Genomic DNA, 19,202 nt, shown 5'->3' on the forward strand with positions numbered 1-19,202 from the left:
GTTTACTCATTACTTTAGTCTTTTGTTTAAATCAGTGCATATAAACTCCCCCATTCTTGTGACCACATTTATAGCTTACGCAAAAAGGTATAAGCCATTGTTCCGTGTCTCTATAGATCGACCCTACTTACCTTGTATTACATTTTTAGTGCAATGTAGTAGTGTTTTTGGAGTCATTTTGTACCCATTAATTTGTTGGGTTTGACACGCCTAACAATCATTTCGACATGAGACATGGAACACAATCAATATCATTGTCTAATACATTTTTTCTCGATTTCTGATTTATAATGACGTAGAACTTCTAATCGAACACATCAATTTAGTCCTTGTCGGGTCCGACACTATAAATCAACACCAAATCACCGAGGGACCCAAAGATATCACTTTCCCATTAGGGAAAAAGGAACAAATAAACTTTGAATTATATTCTTGCATCATTTACTCATCAGATCATGCACAACAATATGTTTTGTAACATCAAGTTACTGATGCGTTTACGTATCATCAATGCACAACTGACTTGTAAACCACAACTCATATATCTCCGTTTAAACATTATAAGATATTATCGTCTCATAATAACTCGTGATAAATTCCATTAAGTAATTCTATGAGCGTTGCTTACTCATGATAAATTCCATAAAGTAATACCACCAATAGCCACATAAGACAACCTCATCACAATCCGTTGGAATCTTTTATACCTGCCACTAAGTTGATAGTGGTTTGTTTTGACTGAATGATGTTGCTGGTGGTGTCCAAAATATGTTATCTTCAAAATATAAAGTAAATTAAGAAAGGTGGGGTGGGTGAGATTTTTTGGTATTTTTATTTAAAACAATAAAGAAAGAAATTAAAAGAAAATAAAAACAATTAAAAAAATATTATTTATTATAAATAAAAATAATAAATTTAAATTACTAATCAAATAAAAAGAATTAACACAATAAAGATATTTAAAAAAATAATTAAATGAAATTAATAATCCAATAAAAAGTAACACTTACCAATAGATAAATATTATATGTTAAAAATAATATTTATTAATATATAATAATTCAATAAAAATAATTAATGCAATAAAGAAGAAATTCAAAAAACAATTAATAATAAAAAAAGTAATATTTATTAATATATAAATATAATATATTGAAACTAATATTTACTAATATATAATAATCCAATAAAAAATAATATCAAAAGAACTAATATACAATAATTCAATAAAATAAAAAAGAAAAATTGCATAATTGGTCTTTATAGTTTGGTAAAAAGATAAAACTGCAGAAATGGTCTTAAGGATAAATCTATCATTCATCAAAAATTAACAGTCATGTTATTAAACTTAACGAGGTAGGATCAAAACCAAAATAAACCGCTAAATAAAATCATTTTTTGGACCTTACCCAAAGAAAATGATAAACCATATAAATCATTTTTACAATTTTGTCAATTTTGTATAAATATGACTAACAAATTGCAGTTGTTTTTAGCACGTGCGCTTAGTTGCAAATATTCAATACCTTAAGGTACATAAATGTTCCAGAGTTTTTTATTTTATTATTTTTGTTTACTTTACTTCTTGTTGAATATTATCAGAATGTCACAATTATATTACATATAAGAGGGATTTGGAAAATTATGAAGAATATTTCAGGAAACATAAAGAATCCTTTCTCTTTTATATTGCACCCATTTCTGGCATGCAAATAATTCACCCAACTTTTTCTGAAAAAGGTTTTTTTTTCCTGAAGTTCAGCTCCCCACACCAATAATAACATGGAAAATATATATTCCTCTAAAAGGTTAATTTGACTTAAATAGCAAACAAATACCATTTTTCTAATCTGGGGTAGTTTTTTTTTCAAAACTTTTTACTATTTGGAAAGAAAATTAAATACATTTGACTATTAGAGATGAGATTGATTTTACATCCTAGCTATATTTGAATATTAGTTTTTCTATATGTTTTAGATTAGTTGATCTATTTAATTAAATATATAAAATAAAAATGAATATATTTTATAGAAAATTCACCATTAAAAAATCAAAGATTAAACAACATTATACTCACATAGCATTTTATCTTTTTTTATTTATTTAAATATTGATATATGTTTAAAAAACTAAAAAAATTGTAGCCATCTCATATATTTTATATAAAGACATTGATATATGTTTAAAAACTAAAAAAAAAATATATTTATATAATATTTAAGATAGATAAAACATAAGTTGGTTAATTTCTATTGAAAAAAGTTTTTGAGCTATGTAGCAAAAACAAATTGTTGATACATCATATTTTTTATATCATGACACGTGGCATTATCACAGTTATGGGGTATAGCATCATCAAGGGTAACCCCTACGTTTGGTGATCTCATTGGATCCCTCATCATATTCATATCAATTTCTTGCACCATGTATTTAGGGCTTGAAAAAGACATGGAGTGAAGAACCAAAATGACTATTTTAACCCTTTTTATTTTTGTTTTCATCATAACTTGTAATTTTATTTTTATCTTTTCTAAAAAATCCAAACACACCATACTCAAATACCACAAGAAAAATTTATTCCCCCTTAAACTATGCTCCAAATAGACACCCTTCTCTCACTTCCACAAGTTTTTTAAAGAAATAAAATCCAACAAATTGTAAATAATTTATATCGAAAGGTATAAAGTATAAACAATAGTGATAAAGTATAGTTTTTTTCCGACAAAAACAAAAACACAAATAACAAAACGATATTCCAACTTTAATCAGAATGAGATTGAGATTGAGAAGAATCATTTGTAGATAACTTTCCATTACTTGTTGCGTATGGGAGAACTGATGATGTCATCATATTCATCCCGATGGCGTAATTGTATGAATATACCATCACTGGGTGATCATATTTACAACCCGGCCCGTACTTGCAAATCCCATACAGACTATAATACGAACACACGGGTTGACCCTGTATTCAAAAAGTCAAATAGTCAACTTCACCAGCACAATTCAAACTTCAAAGGCTTTTTAAAAAAATTCAAGTATTTTACAGTTTTGGTCCCAAAATATAGCTTGTTTTTGACATTTTCTCTAGGGTTGTCTATAGAAAAGTCTCAAACTTCTCAAAAGTTTCAATAAAGTCCTAAAAGTTTTTTTTAACAGAAAAGTCTCAATATTTTGATGTTTTACCTAAATTAACGAAAAAATCTTTTTTTATATTTGAACAACAAATGATAGATTATATGACTTTTTCAAAATATTAAGACTTTTCTCTTCATAAAAAAACTTTTAAGACTTTACTGAAACTTTTGAAAAAAGTTTGGGATTTTTTTGTAAATAACTCTTTTTGAGGTTTTTGTAATGTTTTTGGCCAAAAACATTACAAAAATTTTAGATAAGGACCACAATTAAAATAGTTATTTATTTTATTTGGAATAGAGACCAAAAACAAAACAAAGATTTCAAATAAGGATCAAAATTGCAATGAAAACCTTTTGGGATCAAAATTAGGAAAATCACCTATTCATAGGGACCAAAAATGTAATTTGAAATTTACTATAACTTACGGGTCTCAATGGAAGACCAACCGGGCTCCACCCTTGGGTGGCGGCAGAGGGCGGCAGCATGACCGGAAAGTAAGTTTGGGGGGTCGGATATGGCCATGGTGGTGGACCGCCGCCATGGGATGTTGGTTCTAGCGGTGGTTGTGGGTGGTGGAACTTGCACGTAACTCCAAATTTACATGATCCGGTTCGTAGATAATGAGAACATGATTTTTGGTCCTAAACACATTTTTTTTAATTTAAATTTCTAAATACATTAAATTTAAAAAGAAAAAAGAAAAATGATACCTGTCGCATTGGTAGCCCGACCATGTTTAACATGACCGGTCCTAAACCACGCCTATCACGGGGGTGATTGTATTTGCATGTCGATCCGTATTTGCAAGTACCCGTCTTTAAAAAATACTGAAAAGGGTAGTTTGGTAATTTCACGTTTATCTTAACAATCGGTTTTCTAATATTTTTACTCCCTAAGTGTAACTTTTGGAACATAATTATTTATCGTATCGTTTGGTAAGATTAGGACTGAACAGGACACGACATAACAGAATAAAACTTTTAAATTACCATATTACCCTTAAAAGAATCAAATAATCACACAAATGGAATTAAAATCCAACAAAGTAGGATAATGAAGAAACTTACAACACAATCTGGCTCTCCAACTCTTTCTGGGAGGTCACCTCCGTGATGATTCATCTGTAAATTGATGAACAAATGAGAATCGAATATAGATCAGAAAGAAAATCTCCATAAATTTATGATAAAAAACAAGTTTTTTTTTTTTTTTTTTTTACCTGAGCATTGTAAGTTGGATGATTAAACCTACAGTTATCACCATAGCCACACGCTCCGGTTCTTAAATAATATATACAATCGGGTTCTCCAGGTCGATCTGGATACACTGTTGAAGCAGTTTCATCTTCTTTCCCATCTGAGTGAATTCTCAATCGCCTTATGGCTTCTAAAATCCCAGAATTCAAGATATAAATAAAGAAATTTCACATAATTCGAGTTAATGAAGCCTCCGAGTCACACAAATTCAACGAATTTACGATCGTTTGCTTGGTTTAAGAGTGAAATTACAAAATTTGATGTAAAAGTCAAGATGCAGGGTATAAACAGAGAAAAATTGGGGGAAATTAAAGTAAAACAGTGGGCGATAACAGAGTTATACAAAACGAAAACGAAAATGAAGCAATCGGGATATGATCGGAGCATATAGACCATTTGTTGCTTGAAATTTAAGCAAAATTACTAACGAATGATGTAAAATTGTAGAAATTAAAGCCGAGGATAATGCATTTTGTACCTTCAATGTTGTGATTCAACGAAGAATTGGAGATGGAAGAATTATTCCTCTGAACACGCCGATTTTCCGGCATACCAAAATCTATTATCCAAAAGACAAAACGTATAGAAACAAATTGTTTGCACAGTGTTTCTCTCTGTTCCGTGTGTTCTTCGCCAAAAACCAATCAACGCCTAAAATTAAGTTAAAAACTTTCAATCAAATCCAGATACTAACGAAACTGTAATATCAGATTTTGATCGATTACAGAAAACCCTGAACAAAAACAAATAGATATTTATCCGCTGTTGATGATGATGATGATGATCGAGTTCAAATTAAAGATGAAATACAATGAAGAAGGCAAGGAAATCTCAACACCACGCTTAGATTTATGAATGATCAATCAATGTAATGAATGGAAAATCTGCCAAAATATTCTTTTTCAAAACAAATCTACGTTCTCTCTCTAGAAATTTTATTCGGAAATTTCAAATTTTGTACCTTCTCGATCTTTGATCATGAATTTCTAGTGTCATTAAGTAAAGTTTGTTTTTCACGTAAATACTGAAATAATGTCGACTAGTAATTGACAAAAATGACCCTGGAATCCAGGAATCGGGTTCTGCGAATAAAGGGGTTTTTAGTAATTTCCTAATGAATTTTATGTATAGAAAAGAAATTCTTATCAATTCTTACGTACATGTTTAATTTGTATAAAAACATATTAATTTATATGCATAAATACGTTTTTTTTTTATAATGATTAAAAAGTAACTGCCAAATAGATAAGAAATATATAAATATGTCATTGTCCTTATATTAATTAAGATAAAAGCATGCCGGTGGAAAATATGATTTTTTTCTATATATTTTTATATTTTTAAAATAATATTAAATTGTTTTATGGAAAAATCGTCGCCGTTAAGGCGGGAAAAGTATTCTCCTGGATTAGACGTGGAAGGATCTAGACCGTTTAGCTATGCGACCCCTACGAGACGTTAACAAATTACAATATTCAATTTAAAAAATGTTTTTAAAAAATAATATTGATTATTTAAATCGCGATATAAATATGAAAAGTTAAAATCATAGTTACAAAAAAAAAAAAAAAAAAAAGTTGTCATTTCTTGTGGGGGCCCACTATGTGTAGGGTGATTCAAGAACAATAAATTACATGAAAACAACTTATTTCTAATTTATATATATAATTTAGAAATTACATTTAAAAAACCTAAAGACGTTATATAAGAAGTTAAGTACCTTATAATACCTCCGTTTTCGGATTCTATATTTGTGTATGGGGTTATAAGATAATATTTTAAATATGTGTTTTCTAAAATTAAAAGAAAGAACATACAATTTGTTCATTCAAAACAATTAAGATTTTAATTTAATGGAGTGTTTATTTATAAATTATAATTGCAAAGGGACCACAAGGACCAAGATTGGATTTCTTGGGGTGACGTTTCACACCAAACGTAATGGGCATGGGTGCTTCTTACCGCTTTCATTGGTTACGCCAAAATGTTGCCAATAGGAATGTGACAATGTGAGTCACCACTCGCCGACCTTCTCCTCTTTTTTTTATTTAAAAGGTTAATGTTCATAAAACAATGAATAATATGTAGTTTTGCTTACTATTTGTATTTTAATTATATTTAATAGGTAGTTATGCATTTTCTAAAATCTAATGACACCATTATCGTATGTGATATCATGTCACTAGAGACGAAATATCATCGTCAAGACCTAGATAAAAAACTATGCCATATTGAATGCAATAGTGGATATCATATAAGATATCTATCTTAATTGTGTGTAATGAGAACTTCAAATAATAATAATAATAATAATAATAATAATAATAATAATAATAATAACAACAAGAACATTGAATACAATTAGGGAATAAGTAACCCGAAAGATGTGGTTGAGGCAGGTGGCACAATCCTCGGTAATGTTCGGTCCAACATGGTTGATCCTGAAGCCTTGTATCGAAAGTTTTCCTGATGGTCCAGGTCATGTGAGCGTGTCCCGAGAGTAGCGATATGAAAAAGGATTGGATCTGATGAACAGTCGTTGATGGTAGGCCAAGAGCAGAACTCAATCTCAATCCCACATTGGTAAAAAAAGAAACTAGATACTTGCATATAAACCAATGTGTAATCCCTTTTATCACCAATTGTTTTTAAAAAATGGAACCCATTACGAAAGGAGTAATCCCTTTTAACCTGGTAGGAGGTCTAGCGCTCATTTCCACGTTTTGGTCAGACACATGTTTTCAAATGAATTATTTTTTGTACAAATTTTAAGTTGCAAATTTTGGTGATGACTTAAAGACTTTTACTTTATTTTTACAATATATCTAGTTTCATTATGCGTTTAAGGACCTTATTAGTATAAATTGGGTGTCTATCCATTGTCATGTTGAGGTTTGAGACTACCTTGTTATAAAGAACTACAGATTAATCTTTCGTAGGGATAGATTTTTCTTGAATAATTGTTCTGTTTTTTTTTTTTTTTTTTTTTGACCGACCATTCCATTCTATATAGAGTGCATCACATGAAATCAGATTAGAGTTTGTAGACATCATTATCCTGTTTCTAGTGTATAAGGAATATACATGTTTATGAATTTTTCTATAATATATTAATTAAATTTAAATTATCCTTATTCAATTTATTTCATCAATTTATGAAGTTTCAAATCATATCCAAGATTTTTTTTAACTTCACTACTGTTTGAAGGTATTAATCAAATATGTGAGATTATACAAAAAAAAATAATAATAAAAAAAAAAATAAAACGATAAATTTAACCTACTCCTAAACTACTCTTTATAGAAACTTATTTAAATAATACAATCCGTCTCATTCGAATGTTGCATTAAACACTCGATATCAACATCTCTCAATGAATACACATAAGTAGATTTATAAAATTAATTAGATGTGTCAAAAAAAAAACGTTGCTTAGCTTGAGTGACTAGTCAAAATTGGTTGGACAGAGACAAAGCAACAAATTTTATTCATGAAGTAATAAATATGTTAAATTTGATTTCTAAAAAAAAACTTGTTATACAAAATACTTAATTATTAAATAATTTCGATCATTTCATTAACTAAATCTTTATTTCATCAATACCCAGTTACATACAAAAATAAAGCATATATTAATACCGAGTTAAATTTACGATCATTGATATTTCCAATGCATCACATCAATTTTATAGTTGCTTACTTGCTTCTATACCAGGTATTCCTTTAATGATGATAATACTAACACGTCAACAAATAATTTATATTTTTTTTAACAAGTGTATTGATTATTTGTCATATATATCTATTCACTAAAATTTTAATTACATAATTTATGATACATGAATATATTTATATGATAGTCTATTAATATAACAAATAAATTAAAAAGCTAGCTAAAGGATATTAACCATACTAATAATTTCTTTATAACGATAAAGAAGACCATGATTAATTCACAAGTCCTCTAAGGTGCTGTTTGATTTTCTGAAGCAAAAATTTATGAAGTCTGCGGACCACCTCTGCAACCCTCTGCAGTAGAAGAGGTGGACCAAACGGCTGCAGACTATAATAAGAAGCGTGTTTGTTTTTTTAACATCTGCATACTGCTGCAGATATTAAAAAATTAAAATAAACTAATTTTATAAACCGAAAATAACTTTTTAATACGTAAAATTTAATAATGTATAACATTTCGGTAAAAATTAATGATATTTCAGTAAAAAAGAATGATATTTCAACAAAAAATAAAGATATTTTAGTAAAAAATAATGATATTTCATCAAGAAAATATCATTATTGAATATAAAAAAATGAAAAATAAATTCAATAAGAATAAACGAAAAAAAATGTGAAATAAAATTTTAATAACATATTATCAAAATTTCAGCAATAAAAAAAGAAGAAGAAGATGTTGGAAGAGGTTAGAAGAGACAGTACAAGTCCAAACAGAGCCTTCACAGAGGTTTTTGACTCAAAAGACTTCTAAAAAACAAACAACTTCGATATGAAAAATGATGTGCGTGTGCGCGCGCCGCGCAGCAGTAAGAGGTTTGAAAAGATTTTTTTCAAAAAAACAATTTTCAAAACTCGTTACAAGAAATTGGAAAGACCAATATAGAAGGTCTAACACATTAACACCCAACATTTTTAAAAGTCCGAATCATATGAGAAAAGGTATGGCAGATTGGCAGGTAGTTCTGGGCCATTTGTAGATTTAGTCAAAATTTCAACCAATAGTAAGAAGAAACGTGGACGATGTTGCCCCATCCACATACCCTGAATATTAAAAACATGACAAAATTCAATGATAAAAGAAACATGGGCACTCTGGTCACTAATGAAAGGTAGGTCCATTCAATACACATCACCATATTGACCATTTATATAGAAAAATGTTATATTCACAAATTCTTAGACAAAACTTTGTAAATGATCTTTATGGTTTTTTAAAATCTAGATTTTAGTCTTTAATTTTTTTTCTTTAAAGACGGTGTCTGTTATTTAGAAACTTTTTATAGATAATTTTTTTGACGTACTCCATCATTTTTTATCTGTTAAGTCCCGTCACTTGCAAATTAGGTGAGAGCAAATGTGTCATTTCACTTGTGACCTATAATTAAATATGAAAAATAATTATAATTAAATATGGAAAATGATTATGCATGAACGGATTTCATCATCTCTTCACGTCAACATTCTTCATCCCTTTCCTAAGAAACCCACACTTCATCTTCGTCCTCATAACTTCTGATTAAGAGACACAATTTAAGCTTAGGTTTAGTGATAAGGAATCAACAATGGTCCTTACAATATGGACTTAGCGTGAAAGACTTCAAGAATATGGGACTTGCTAGCTGAATACGGTATGGTTCTATACTCGGTGAGGTTTTTTAAGGTATCAAAATGAGCAAACCTTGTACTACTATATATGTATCCCTAAATACTCCTTAGACTATGGCTTAATTTCTTTAAATAATGACCAAGATGTACTTAAAATGGTTACATATGTCCCTAAACATAGACTTATAAGGTTGTGCATTGAAAATGAACATAACATAGTACTTATTTATTTTAACTCTCCCTGTAAAGTTGTGATTGAGGAGTTGGAACATGACATTGTGTCACTAGAACTAAATAAAAAGGGAACTTGATAAAAGAGAAGCATGTTCATGTAGTAAGAAGCTTGATTTAGCTGAACCTCTCAAGTATCCAGTCGAGCAGTCACAAGTAATAGATGTGTATGAAGTCCATAATTATTCAAGTCTATTGTACTATATAGAGTGTCACAGGCTAACCAATAAAGTCATGTAATGATGAGTTCAATCATGAAGATAAAGTTAAAGCTCAAGAAGGAGTATCCGAGGGTAATTTAGACAATGTTGAGGGATTGGTCGATGAATATGAACTCAAAGCTCAAGAAAGAGTATGCAAGGTTAATTTCAACAATGTTGAGGAACTAGTTGATAAAGATGAAGTTGAAGCTCAAGAACCAGTGCCAAGTTACCATGTTGATTGTAACTTCCAAAGTGTAGAATAACTAAGTTACAAACCTGATAGTGGAGTCCGTAGTGTAGGAGTTGATGATTTTAAGCCACTTTTAGAAGATTATTTAGTGATAAGTGCCTTTGATGCTAAGTTCATTCTTGAAGATATAGATACATCTAAATAAGGAGTAGAACATGTTAAAGGATTGGTTGTTGATGATAATAGTGATGGTTTTGGTGAAGACAATAATGATAATGAATACAATATAGAAGAGTCAAACCTACTATATATGTCATACATGGACTTGATCTCGCTGTCCATTGCCACTTTCCCATTTGGTTGACTTTGAGCCCTTTATGGCTTCCTTGTAATTAGCTGGTTCATCCAAATTCACCAATGTACTATCACCTTCTACAACAATATAGAAACCATACAACTCTGGTTAACTCTAGTGGAATGCCTAATAGGTAATGATCCGTCAATTGGTTCAATTGGAATTTCTTCCTCAGGTTGAGTGCCAGTATTAACAAAAGTTCCTTCATCGTTTGACTCTTGAATTTAATCAAGATCAGTATCACTCCCACCGTCCTCTTAGCATATGAGCTCTTTCTCGTGAAAGACTCCCCTTCGTGCAACGAAGACCACATATTCTCTAGGTCTGTAGAACAAATATCCAAAGGACTTATGTGGGTAACCAATGAAAATACATCTCTCACTTCGAGGTTCAAACTTGTCATGAGTCTCTCGTATTATGAAAGCTTCATAGCCCCAAACCTCGATATGTGCTCACGATGGAATCTTCCATGTCCACATCTCATGATGTGTTTTGGCAACCTTCTTTGTTAGGAGAAGATAAAGAATGTGGGTGGAAGTCTCTAAGGTATACCCCCCAGAAAAAGATTGGAAGTAAAGATCGACTCATCATGGAATGAACCATGTCCAACAAGGTTCGATTACGCCTCTCAGCCACACCATTAAGTTGTGGTGTCGTAGGAGCTGTTAATTGTGAAACTATTACACATTCCTTGAGGAAGTCGTGGAATTCGATATTAAGATACTCACCCCCTCTATCGGATCTAAGCATCTTTATCTTCCTGTCCAATTGATTCTTGACTTCTTTGAATTCTTTGAACTTTTCAAATGTTTTTGACTTATGCTTGATTAAGTAGATATAGCTATATCTGCTATAATAATAAGTAAAAGTCACATAGAATCGATTTGCATCCCTTATGATGGATTTGAAGAGCCCACACACATCTGTGTGTATGAGATCCAACAATCATTCACCTCTTTCACAATAGCTAGTGAAAGTTGATTTTGTCATCTTTCCTAGTAAACAAGACTCGCATGTTTCATTTGACCTTAAGTCAAATGATTCAAACACTCCATCCTTTTGGAGTTGGGCCATGTGTTTCTTATTAACATCTCCAAGACGACAATGCCACAAGCATGCTTTGTCTATACCATTAGACGAATCAATATGAAAAACATTATTTCCTAAATTATCTACAATCATCACAGTTTCATACACACCGTCACAAGGTAAAGCTTCAAAATAAAACACACCATTTTTATGAACAGAAATAGAACCATTCTTATCATTAAAAGAATATATAAAACCTTGTTTAAATAAAGCATGAAATGAAATGATGTTTCATGTCATCTCTGATGATTAACAATAATTTATTAAATCTAAACCTAACCTACTACTAAGCACTAAGCTATAAACTCCAATATTGGTGACAGGTGAAAATTTCCTATTCCTCATGATCAAGTTCATCCTTCCATGCTCCATATTCTCACTTCTTCTTAGCCCCTACAAATAAGAACAAATGTGAAATCCATATCCTGTGTCAACGGCCCAAGAATGAGAATATGATGAGTTATTAGTTAAGATAGTGTAAATACCTACTGATGTTGGCTTTGCCGTATCATCCTTGATATCCTGCAAGTATTTCAAGTAGCTTTGTTTCTAATGCCCCTTGTCATTGCAATAGAAGCAAGTGGCCTCTTTGGGGTCAGAGACAGTGGGAGCATCAAAACTAGATTTCCCTCTGGGCCCTGTACTTGACGACCCATATTGGGATTTTCCTTTTCTAGTTTTGTTTGGGAGGACCTTTCCTCTTCTTCCCCTTTCCTTGCCCTACAGCCAGAACAGGTGTAGTAGTAGGAATGAATTCAATACCCTTTCCCCTTCATTCTTGCTTCAGCTGTTCGCAGAAGGTTGTGCAATTGTGACAAAATAGTTTTATTGTTGTTTAAATGATAAGTTAATATGAACTGATCATAACAACTTGGCGGAGATTTCAACACTATGTTGATTGCCAACTCTTCATCAAAATTCACGTTGAGCTTGATTATCCTGTGTAACAACACGATATTTAAAGTCCATGTAAATTAAACCGATTCAAATAAAAGTTTAAGTTTCAATCATGTACAAATGAATTAACATTATAACAAATAAGAACTTTAGTACCAAGAATACATACATGTATGTAGATACACTTTGAAAATAATACTAATATAAAAGTTATATATACTTATATTGAAAAACCATGTAGATAAGCTTATGGTTTAAATGAAACTATGAAATATATTAATGTATATATAGAAATCAGTTTTTGGAATCTAATTCCAAAGCAAAAACCAAATCCCTTAAAGAAAGAAAGTAAAAACCGAATTCACTTCAAAAGGAAAAGCAAAAACCGAATTCACTTCAAAAGGAAAAGCATGGACTGAATTCTTCTTTTTCCTTAGATTAGAAACCGAACACCCTTCATTTTGTTTCCATTAGGACCGAATTCATGAGGAATTCGGTCATGAAGGACCGAATTCACAAAGTTAAGGTCTATTAAGGACCGAAACTTCAATGGTTATCCCTTTGACACACTTTCCTAAGCTTACACTCACCACCTTATGAGTTTCCTTCATATTTAAGTAACAAATGGATTCATTTAACACTTATAGTAAATATAATTCACTTCATATGCTCTCAAGTATCAAACATATACCCAGTAAACCTTTGAACTTCGTAAGAAAACTCAATTCATTTCCCAGGAAGTTCTTCACTGATAGTAAGTATTCATTTACAAACTAGTGTTTTGTTATATTAATTTACTTGATATCCGATTATTAATCGATATTATGTATATAATATTATTAGGATATGTTTTTTAACACGTGTTCTAACCCGAAAATTGTCACTACCACATCGTTATCACCCAAGAACACACATATAAGGTGAGTTCATACCCCTGCGTTTTTACTAATTTTTCACTGTTTTAAGGAGGAGATACAAGTCTAACACAAAAATATTGTGTTTACAAATAAATGATTTTCTAAATATTTCTAAACAACTTTAAATGTTTTATAAACTCTTTTTAACTTTTATTTTGCGAAAATCATATATATATATATATATGTGTGTGTGTGTGTGTGTGTGTGTGTGTTTGTATGTATGTATATAAGATTTAAAGGGCTTAGGACTAATAATTCACTTTATTTTCTTTTCTTATTTGGATGTGGGCTTAGGGTAGAGTTATTTGTCTGAATGTCGTTTCAATTTTATATATATATATATATATATATATATATATATATATATATATATATATATATATATATATATATATATATATAAGTTACTTCAATCAGATTCATATTCCCTTTATAACATGTTGAACAAAGGGGGTACTTTCATGAATATTACATATCGAACAGAACACACATATAAATTATAATATGTATAATTTATGGAACTCTCATACTATTTTCACTAATCAGTTATGCATGGTTTAACGGTATACTCTCGTACAAATGCTTTACATTCAAGTATACTAGAAAAAGATTATACTATCAGTTGATTTATTTCAGAATGACTTTTCATCATTATTATACACGTAATCGTCAATATGGTTTTTATGAGATAAAGTTCACTCACTTATTCATTTAAGCAATACTATTAAAGACCTGATAATTATAACCAAAATTTCCCGATAGAGAGCGAGACAAAAGAGTATAGATCTATACGGGATTGACAATCCCAAACCCGAACTGTTCGCTACAGTTAGGCTGGTATGCCTATGAGTGACAAATGTCGTTACAGTTCTGGTGCCTACAAAGCGTCATATCAGGCTTACTAGTCTTAGTATGGTTATAATAACTCACAAAAAGATATGAACAATATGATTAGTGTATGAATAATTAAACCAAAGAGTACAAATACAACGTACTGGTTTACAATAATACGATTTACAGTATAATACTACAACTTACAATTACAGCTAGTGGAACCAGGCACACTCATAATTATAGGGTTTTCAAAGAGTACAGTTACAACATATTGGTTATAACAAAGAGAAACATAACAATAAAGTAACCATTATTTTTATAGTTTTATTGTGAACTAAAACTATGTTATACTATTTCATAGTACAACAACACTTATACAGAATGGTTTTATGGTATTAAAATTACTTTCAGTTATTTTAGAAAATATTGGATTTTCTGGAATAGTAAATATTCTCACGATTTCAAGGAACATATAACAAACTTCTAAACAGAAATACTTATGCACTCACTAACTTAAGTGTTGATACTCTCTTTTTCAAAACACTTGTATTCTTAGGGAACCAGTAGACAGGTATATCCCTGGGATTTTGAGAAGACAAAGCAGTATAAAGTTGCATCTTTTGTCTTTTGCTATATCTACTTTTGATGTCATATACATATGACTTGAACACAATGTACAACTTATACATTATTAATGCAATGGTTGTTATACTTTGATTACTGTGATGCATGTGTTGTGATGCTTAACATGAAGTCATCCACCCCCAGATGTTTTTGCCCCTCCGGTTTAGGGGTGTGACATCCTGTCCATCTAGCGTTGCATTCTAAAAAATGTGGTTACTAACAGACTCACCCTCCTTCATCTTGCTTGCAATGATGGACTTTACCACCTCATACTTTTCTTGACAAGCTCACTTACGGTACTTCTCCATATAGTCCTTGTTCATCTCGTACGACCAATAATCCTCATAGTACCTTTGCAATTCTGGAGTCATAGTGGCCATCATGATGCATGTAACTTTTATGGCATCATTAAAATGTTTCTTGTAGGCGGCCAATTCAGCAAGAGTGGCATTCTCTTAGTCAATTTCATCCAATGGTTTCTCGAGGACGTGTTCCTTGTCTTAGAAGCAAAGAGTCATTTTGATGTTGCGCATCCAATTGTTATAGTTGGTGTAATCGAATTACACCTTCGAGCAAATATTCAAAAAATAGAAGTTGTTGTTGGAGGAGGAGGAACCAAAAACATCAATTGGGGTAGACATCTGAAAGAGTATAAAGGATAGTTTTAGTTAGATAAGAATATAATAATCCTCAATATAACACCCAAAATGAAATACAAGGCTAGGATACAACTAAATAATTTACAACTTAGAAAAGGGATGTCATAATCTAATTGCAAATTAAATAAAGGTAGGTAAATGATGATTTACCAATTTCACCATCGGAAAACGAAATTTTAACAAAATTTGATTTTAAAAGAAATTCCTAGATCTTTTGAGAATCATTGAACTTTTCAATAACAATGTCACACCCCCGAACCGGGACGACAAAAACATCCGGGGGCGGTTGCCTTCATTGTATTGTATCACCACAAGTGAATATAATTGAAAACATAGCAACCAAGATCATACATTACGGATATCAACATACATTGTTTACCGAATTGTATTTGTTCACAACTTTACACAAAAGTGACAATAAATATGATGTTCCAAATATGTAGTAAATATCCAAAATCTATAGCCTGAGTACCTGCTCACTGAGTCCCTGAGAATACAAGTCGTTTTGAGAAGCGTAAACATAGAATGTTGGTGAGTTCATAAGCATATTTGTAAGAAAATTTTGTAATATCTTTGTTTGTAATAATTTGTAAAGCTCCAGAAAATCTAATATTTTCTATAAAAATTAGTTTATGAGTCTCATTCCAAATCGTGTATAAATGCATGCATGTTCTTTATTTTCCTTGTTTGTAATTGTAAAGAGAGTGTCCCCAGAAAATCCTATATATTCTATTATACGAATAGTTGTAGTCTTAAAACCCTAAGACTGGAGTAGTGAAGTTAATGTACAAAATAGATGAAGCGTAGTTTGTATTTTCATGAAGACAAGTAGAGTGTATATTCTTCGTAAATTCAAAATAATATTGGTATTCCTTATGTGAGTTTTACAACCATACTTGATGTAATTGAATGCTTATCACAATTACCTTGCTCTCTCTCCAGGAGACTCTAGTTATAACTACAACACTTACGGTGTACGCTAGCGAAGTACGGTGAATGAGTGTCTCACTTAAGGCTTAACAGAATTTAAGCGAAAATATCGAATAATGCACATGACGTTTCTAGTGTAAATTTACGACTGCAATTTTATGAAACGTGTTTTACAACTTTATGACATACAACTTAAAACTTGTATTTTTTAAAAGTTTTATGGTGGTCTGATTATGACACGCAAATATTTCTGTCATAAAATTCTATTTTGCATACCGGTTTTATTAAATTATTTATAATGATATTTATAAATAATTTCTAATGGGCTTGTCAACTTGAAATATGTGTTGTAAAAATAAGATAATACTCTAGGTTTTAAACCCTTGAAATGGTAACATCATACACGATTATTTTACTAATAAAATTATTTGTGGTAAAATATTCAAGTTTTATGGTGGGTTTTTAACACACCAAAATTTGTTTGAGTGGTCTATTTTTGTTGTGACTAGAACATGTCACAATTTACACAAGATTTTATAAAATCCTTGAAATTTATAATATTTCAACATTTGCATAAGTATTAGTGGTAAAATATATATGTCCAAAAATTAACCATTTGGAATGTAACTCTTATATTTTCACCATCTCTCAAGTGTTTACAACCAAATATGTTATAAATTTTTCTTTGATACTCTTTTCTTTCTTTTTAAACACACAATAAAACCCATTTTAACCTAGTAACTTATTTCATCTTCACATGTAACTATGATATATGAAGTTATACAAAACAACTTTAATCTAACCATATGAGATTTGTGAAATCTTGAGTTTCATGGGGGTGTTAGCATAAAGTAATCAACATTTGAACACACATAGACATAAAAATATACAAGTGCATGCATTTATCCAAATATTTAAACAACACTTGACTTGTATCCCCCCTTCCCCTAAAGGATGAAAAACATGAAAATAGTGGGGTATGAAGCTTACCTTGGAAATTTTCGAGATGTAGAGGAATAAGAAGAAGGAATTTCGAGCCTAGCTTGTGTTCTTGGTGAGATTCTCGAAATGGTGGTGCTCTAAGGGTCATATACATGAAAATGAGAGTGTAAGTGGAATGATCTTGTCATAAACATGAAACAAATGCTTTAAGTTTAATATGGAACTTACCAAGAAGCTTAGAATCCAATTTCTTGTAGTGATGAACTTGAGATTTTTTAGAGAAGATAGGAGGTTGTTCTTGAGAGGAACGAGAGAAAATGAGTTGAAAGGAAAGTTTGAAATGAGAGTGGGAGGAAAAGGAGGGGGTTCGGCCAATTAAGAGAGAGAGAGAGAGAGAGAGAGAGAGAGAGAGAAATAGATAGATAGAGAGAAAGAGGAAGAAGTGTTTGACTTATGGAGATTTTGATAATATAGCTACCTTGATAAATGCAAGGTCTAGCATGGATGTTTGGGGGGTAATAAGGAGGTGGCACCCTTATTATCCACCTTTTTTTTGTTCTAAGCCAATCGAGCAAGAATTTTTTCGGCCCAACTGGTTGCCCAAAATAAGGGTGTTCGGTTGTTGACTTGGCCCAATAAGGGTTCTCAGTCCATTAATATTCAATGAAAGGTTTTTGGTCCAATTAAGGGGGTTTCGTCCCAATTAAAGCCCAAATATGAGTTTTCTGCCCCAAGAAAAGCCAATTAAAAGCTTTCGGCCCTATAGTGGTTTTCGACCCATTAATGCTCAATAAAAGATTTTCGGCCAATATAGAGCCCAATAGATGTTTTTGGCCCATTAGGGTCCAAAGAAAGGTTTTCGGCCTAACAAGACCAAAGGAAGAAGTTATTGGCCCAATACGGCTCAATGAAGAAGTCTTGGTCCAATAAGGGTTTTGGGCCGAGAATTCTTGGGCTAAGGCTCAAAATTTATTGGACTTGGCTTATTGGATCAAGTTTTGGATTTACATGAGGCTATTTCGGCTTGAATCACAATGCATGAAGGTAGGAACTTAATAGTATTGAAGTTTGAATTTCATTAAATGTAATGTTGCGAGGTTACACAAAGGGAATTATTTTGTACAAGGATCAATGTCTTAACCATAACTTGCTAGTTGTGAAAAACAGGATGTGAATAACCATGAAAATTAACTTGGTACTCTCGATGTCATTTATCATCTCATTTTAATGTGTCGGTTAGCCACACACGCTCCATTTATCAATGATAATTTTCAAGACACCTATTGCCACTCTTTATTTGTCCATATTATTGTGCTGGTTAACCACATGCACTCCACTAACTACTCATAAAGTGTAATGTGTAATTTCATGGGTTAGCATACAAGTTCACATTTTTCTAAAGTAATTAAGATTGTTAATTTTATAAAAAATATTATTAGTTACTTTATAATTTATTATACTTATTAATGAGGATTAGGTTGTCCTATCAAACTCGTTCGGCTAACGACCATCCACTAATCAAGGAAGCGGGGGATGAGAGTGGACACACATTCAACCACCATTTTGTAGGCAGTTTCCTTATACCCCATTATAGAT

At 31.1% G+C, this 19,202-nt stretch overlaps 1 protein-coding gene across 2 annotated transcripts; it reads right to left on the minus strand.

Annotated features, from left to right (window-relative positions):
- Positions 1 to 2,641: 2,641 nt before the first annotated feature.
- On the minus strand, positions 2,642 to 5,481 carry LOC145005691 (zinc finger CCCH domain-containing protein 3-like). Of its 2 annotated transcripts, XM_078964808.1 has the most exons (7): positions 5,356 to 5,481; positions 4,873 to 5,045; positions 4,358 to 4,524; positions 4,206 to 4,259; positions 3,849 to 3,965; positions 3,564 to 3,779; positions 2,642 to 2,965 (listed from the first exon to the last, which is right to left on the minus strand). In XM_078964808.1, the coding sequence occupies exons 2-7, from the start codon at positions 4,943 to 4,945 to the stop codon at positions 2,762 to 2,764; spliced, it is 831 nt and encodes a 276-aa protein (XP_078820934.1). In that variant the 5' UTR covers positions 4,946 to 5,045; positions 5,356 to 5,481; the 3' UTR covers positions 2,642 to 2,761. The 2 variants fall into 2 exon arrangements, with proteins under 2 accessions (XP_078820934.1, XP_078820933.1); XM_078964807.1 differs by lacking the exon at positions 5,356 to 5,481 and having other exon boundaries at positions 4,873 to 5,349.
- Between the last annotated feature and the right edge of the window lie 13,721 nt (positions 5,482 to 19,202).

Source organism: Lactuca saligna, chromosome 7 (assembly GCF_052625555.1).
Source record: "Lactuca saligna cultivar CGN05327 chromosome 7, ASM5262555v1, whole genome shotgun sequence".
In the NCBI taxonomy this organism is placed as follows: Eukaryota; Viridiplantae; Streptophyta; class Magnoliopsida; order Asterales; family Asteraceae; genus Lactuca; species Lactuca saligna.

What these genes read in the sequence shown, in the direction of transcription:
- LOC145005691 (XM_078964808.1), bottom strand. Translation starts at nt 4,945, where the DNA reads ATGCCGGAAAATCGGCGTGTTCAGAGGAATAATTCTTCCATCTCCAAT. An exon ending in GTTGAATCACAACATTGAAG is followed by an intron (nt 4,525 to 4,872) that starts GTACAAAATGCA and finishes CTGGGATTTTAG; the next exon opens with AAGCCATAAGGCGATTGAGA. An exon ending in TTGGTCTTCCATTGAGACCC is followed by an intron (nt 2,966 to 3,563) that starts GTAAGTTATAGT and finishes TTTTGAATACAG; the next exon opens with GGTCAACCCGTGTGTTCGTA.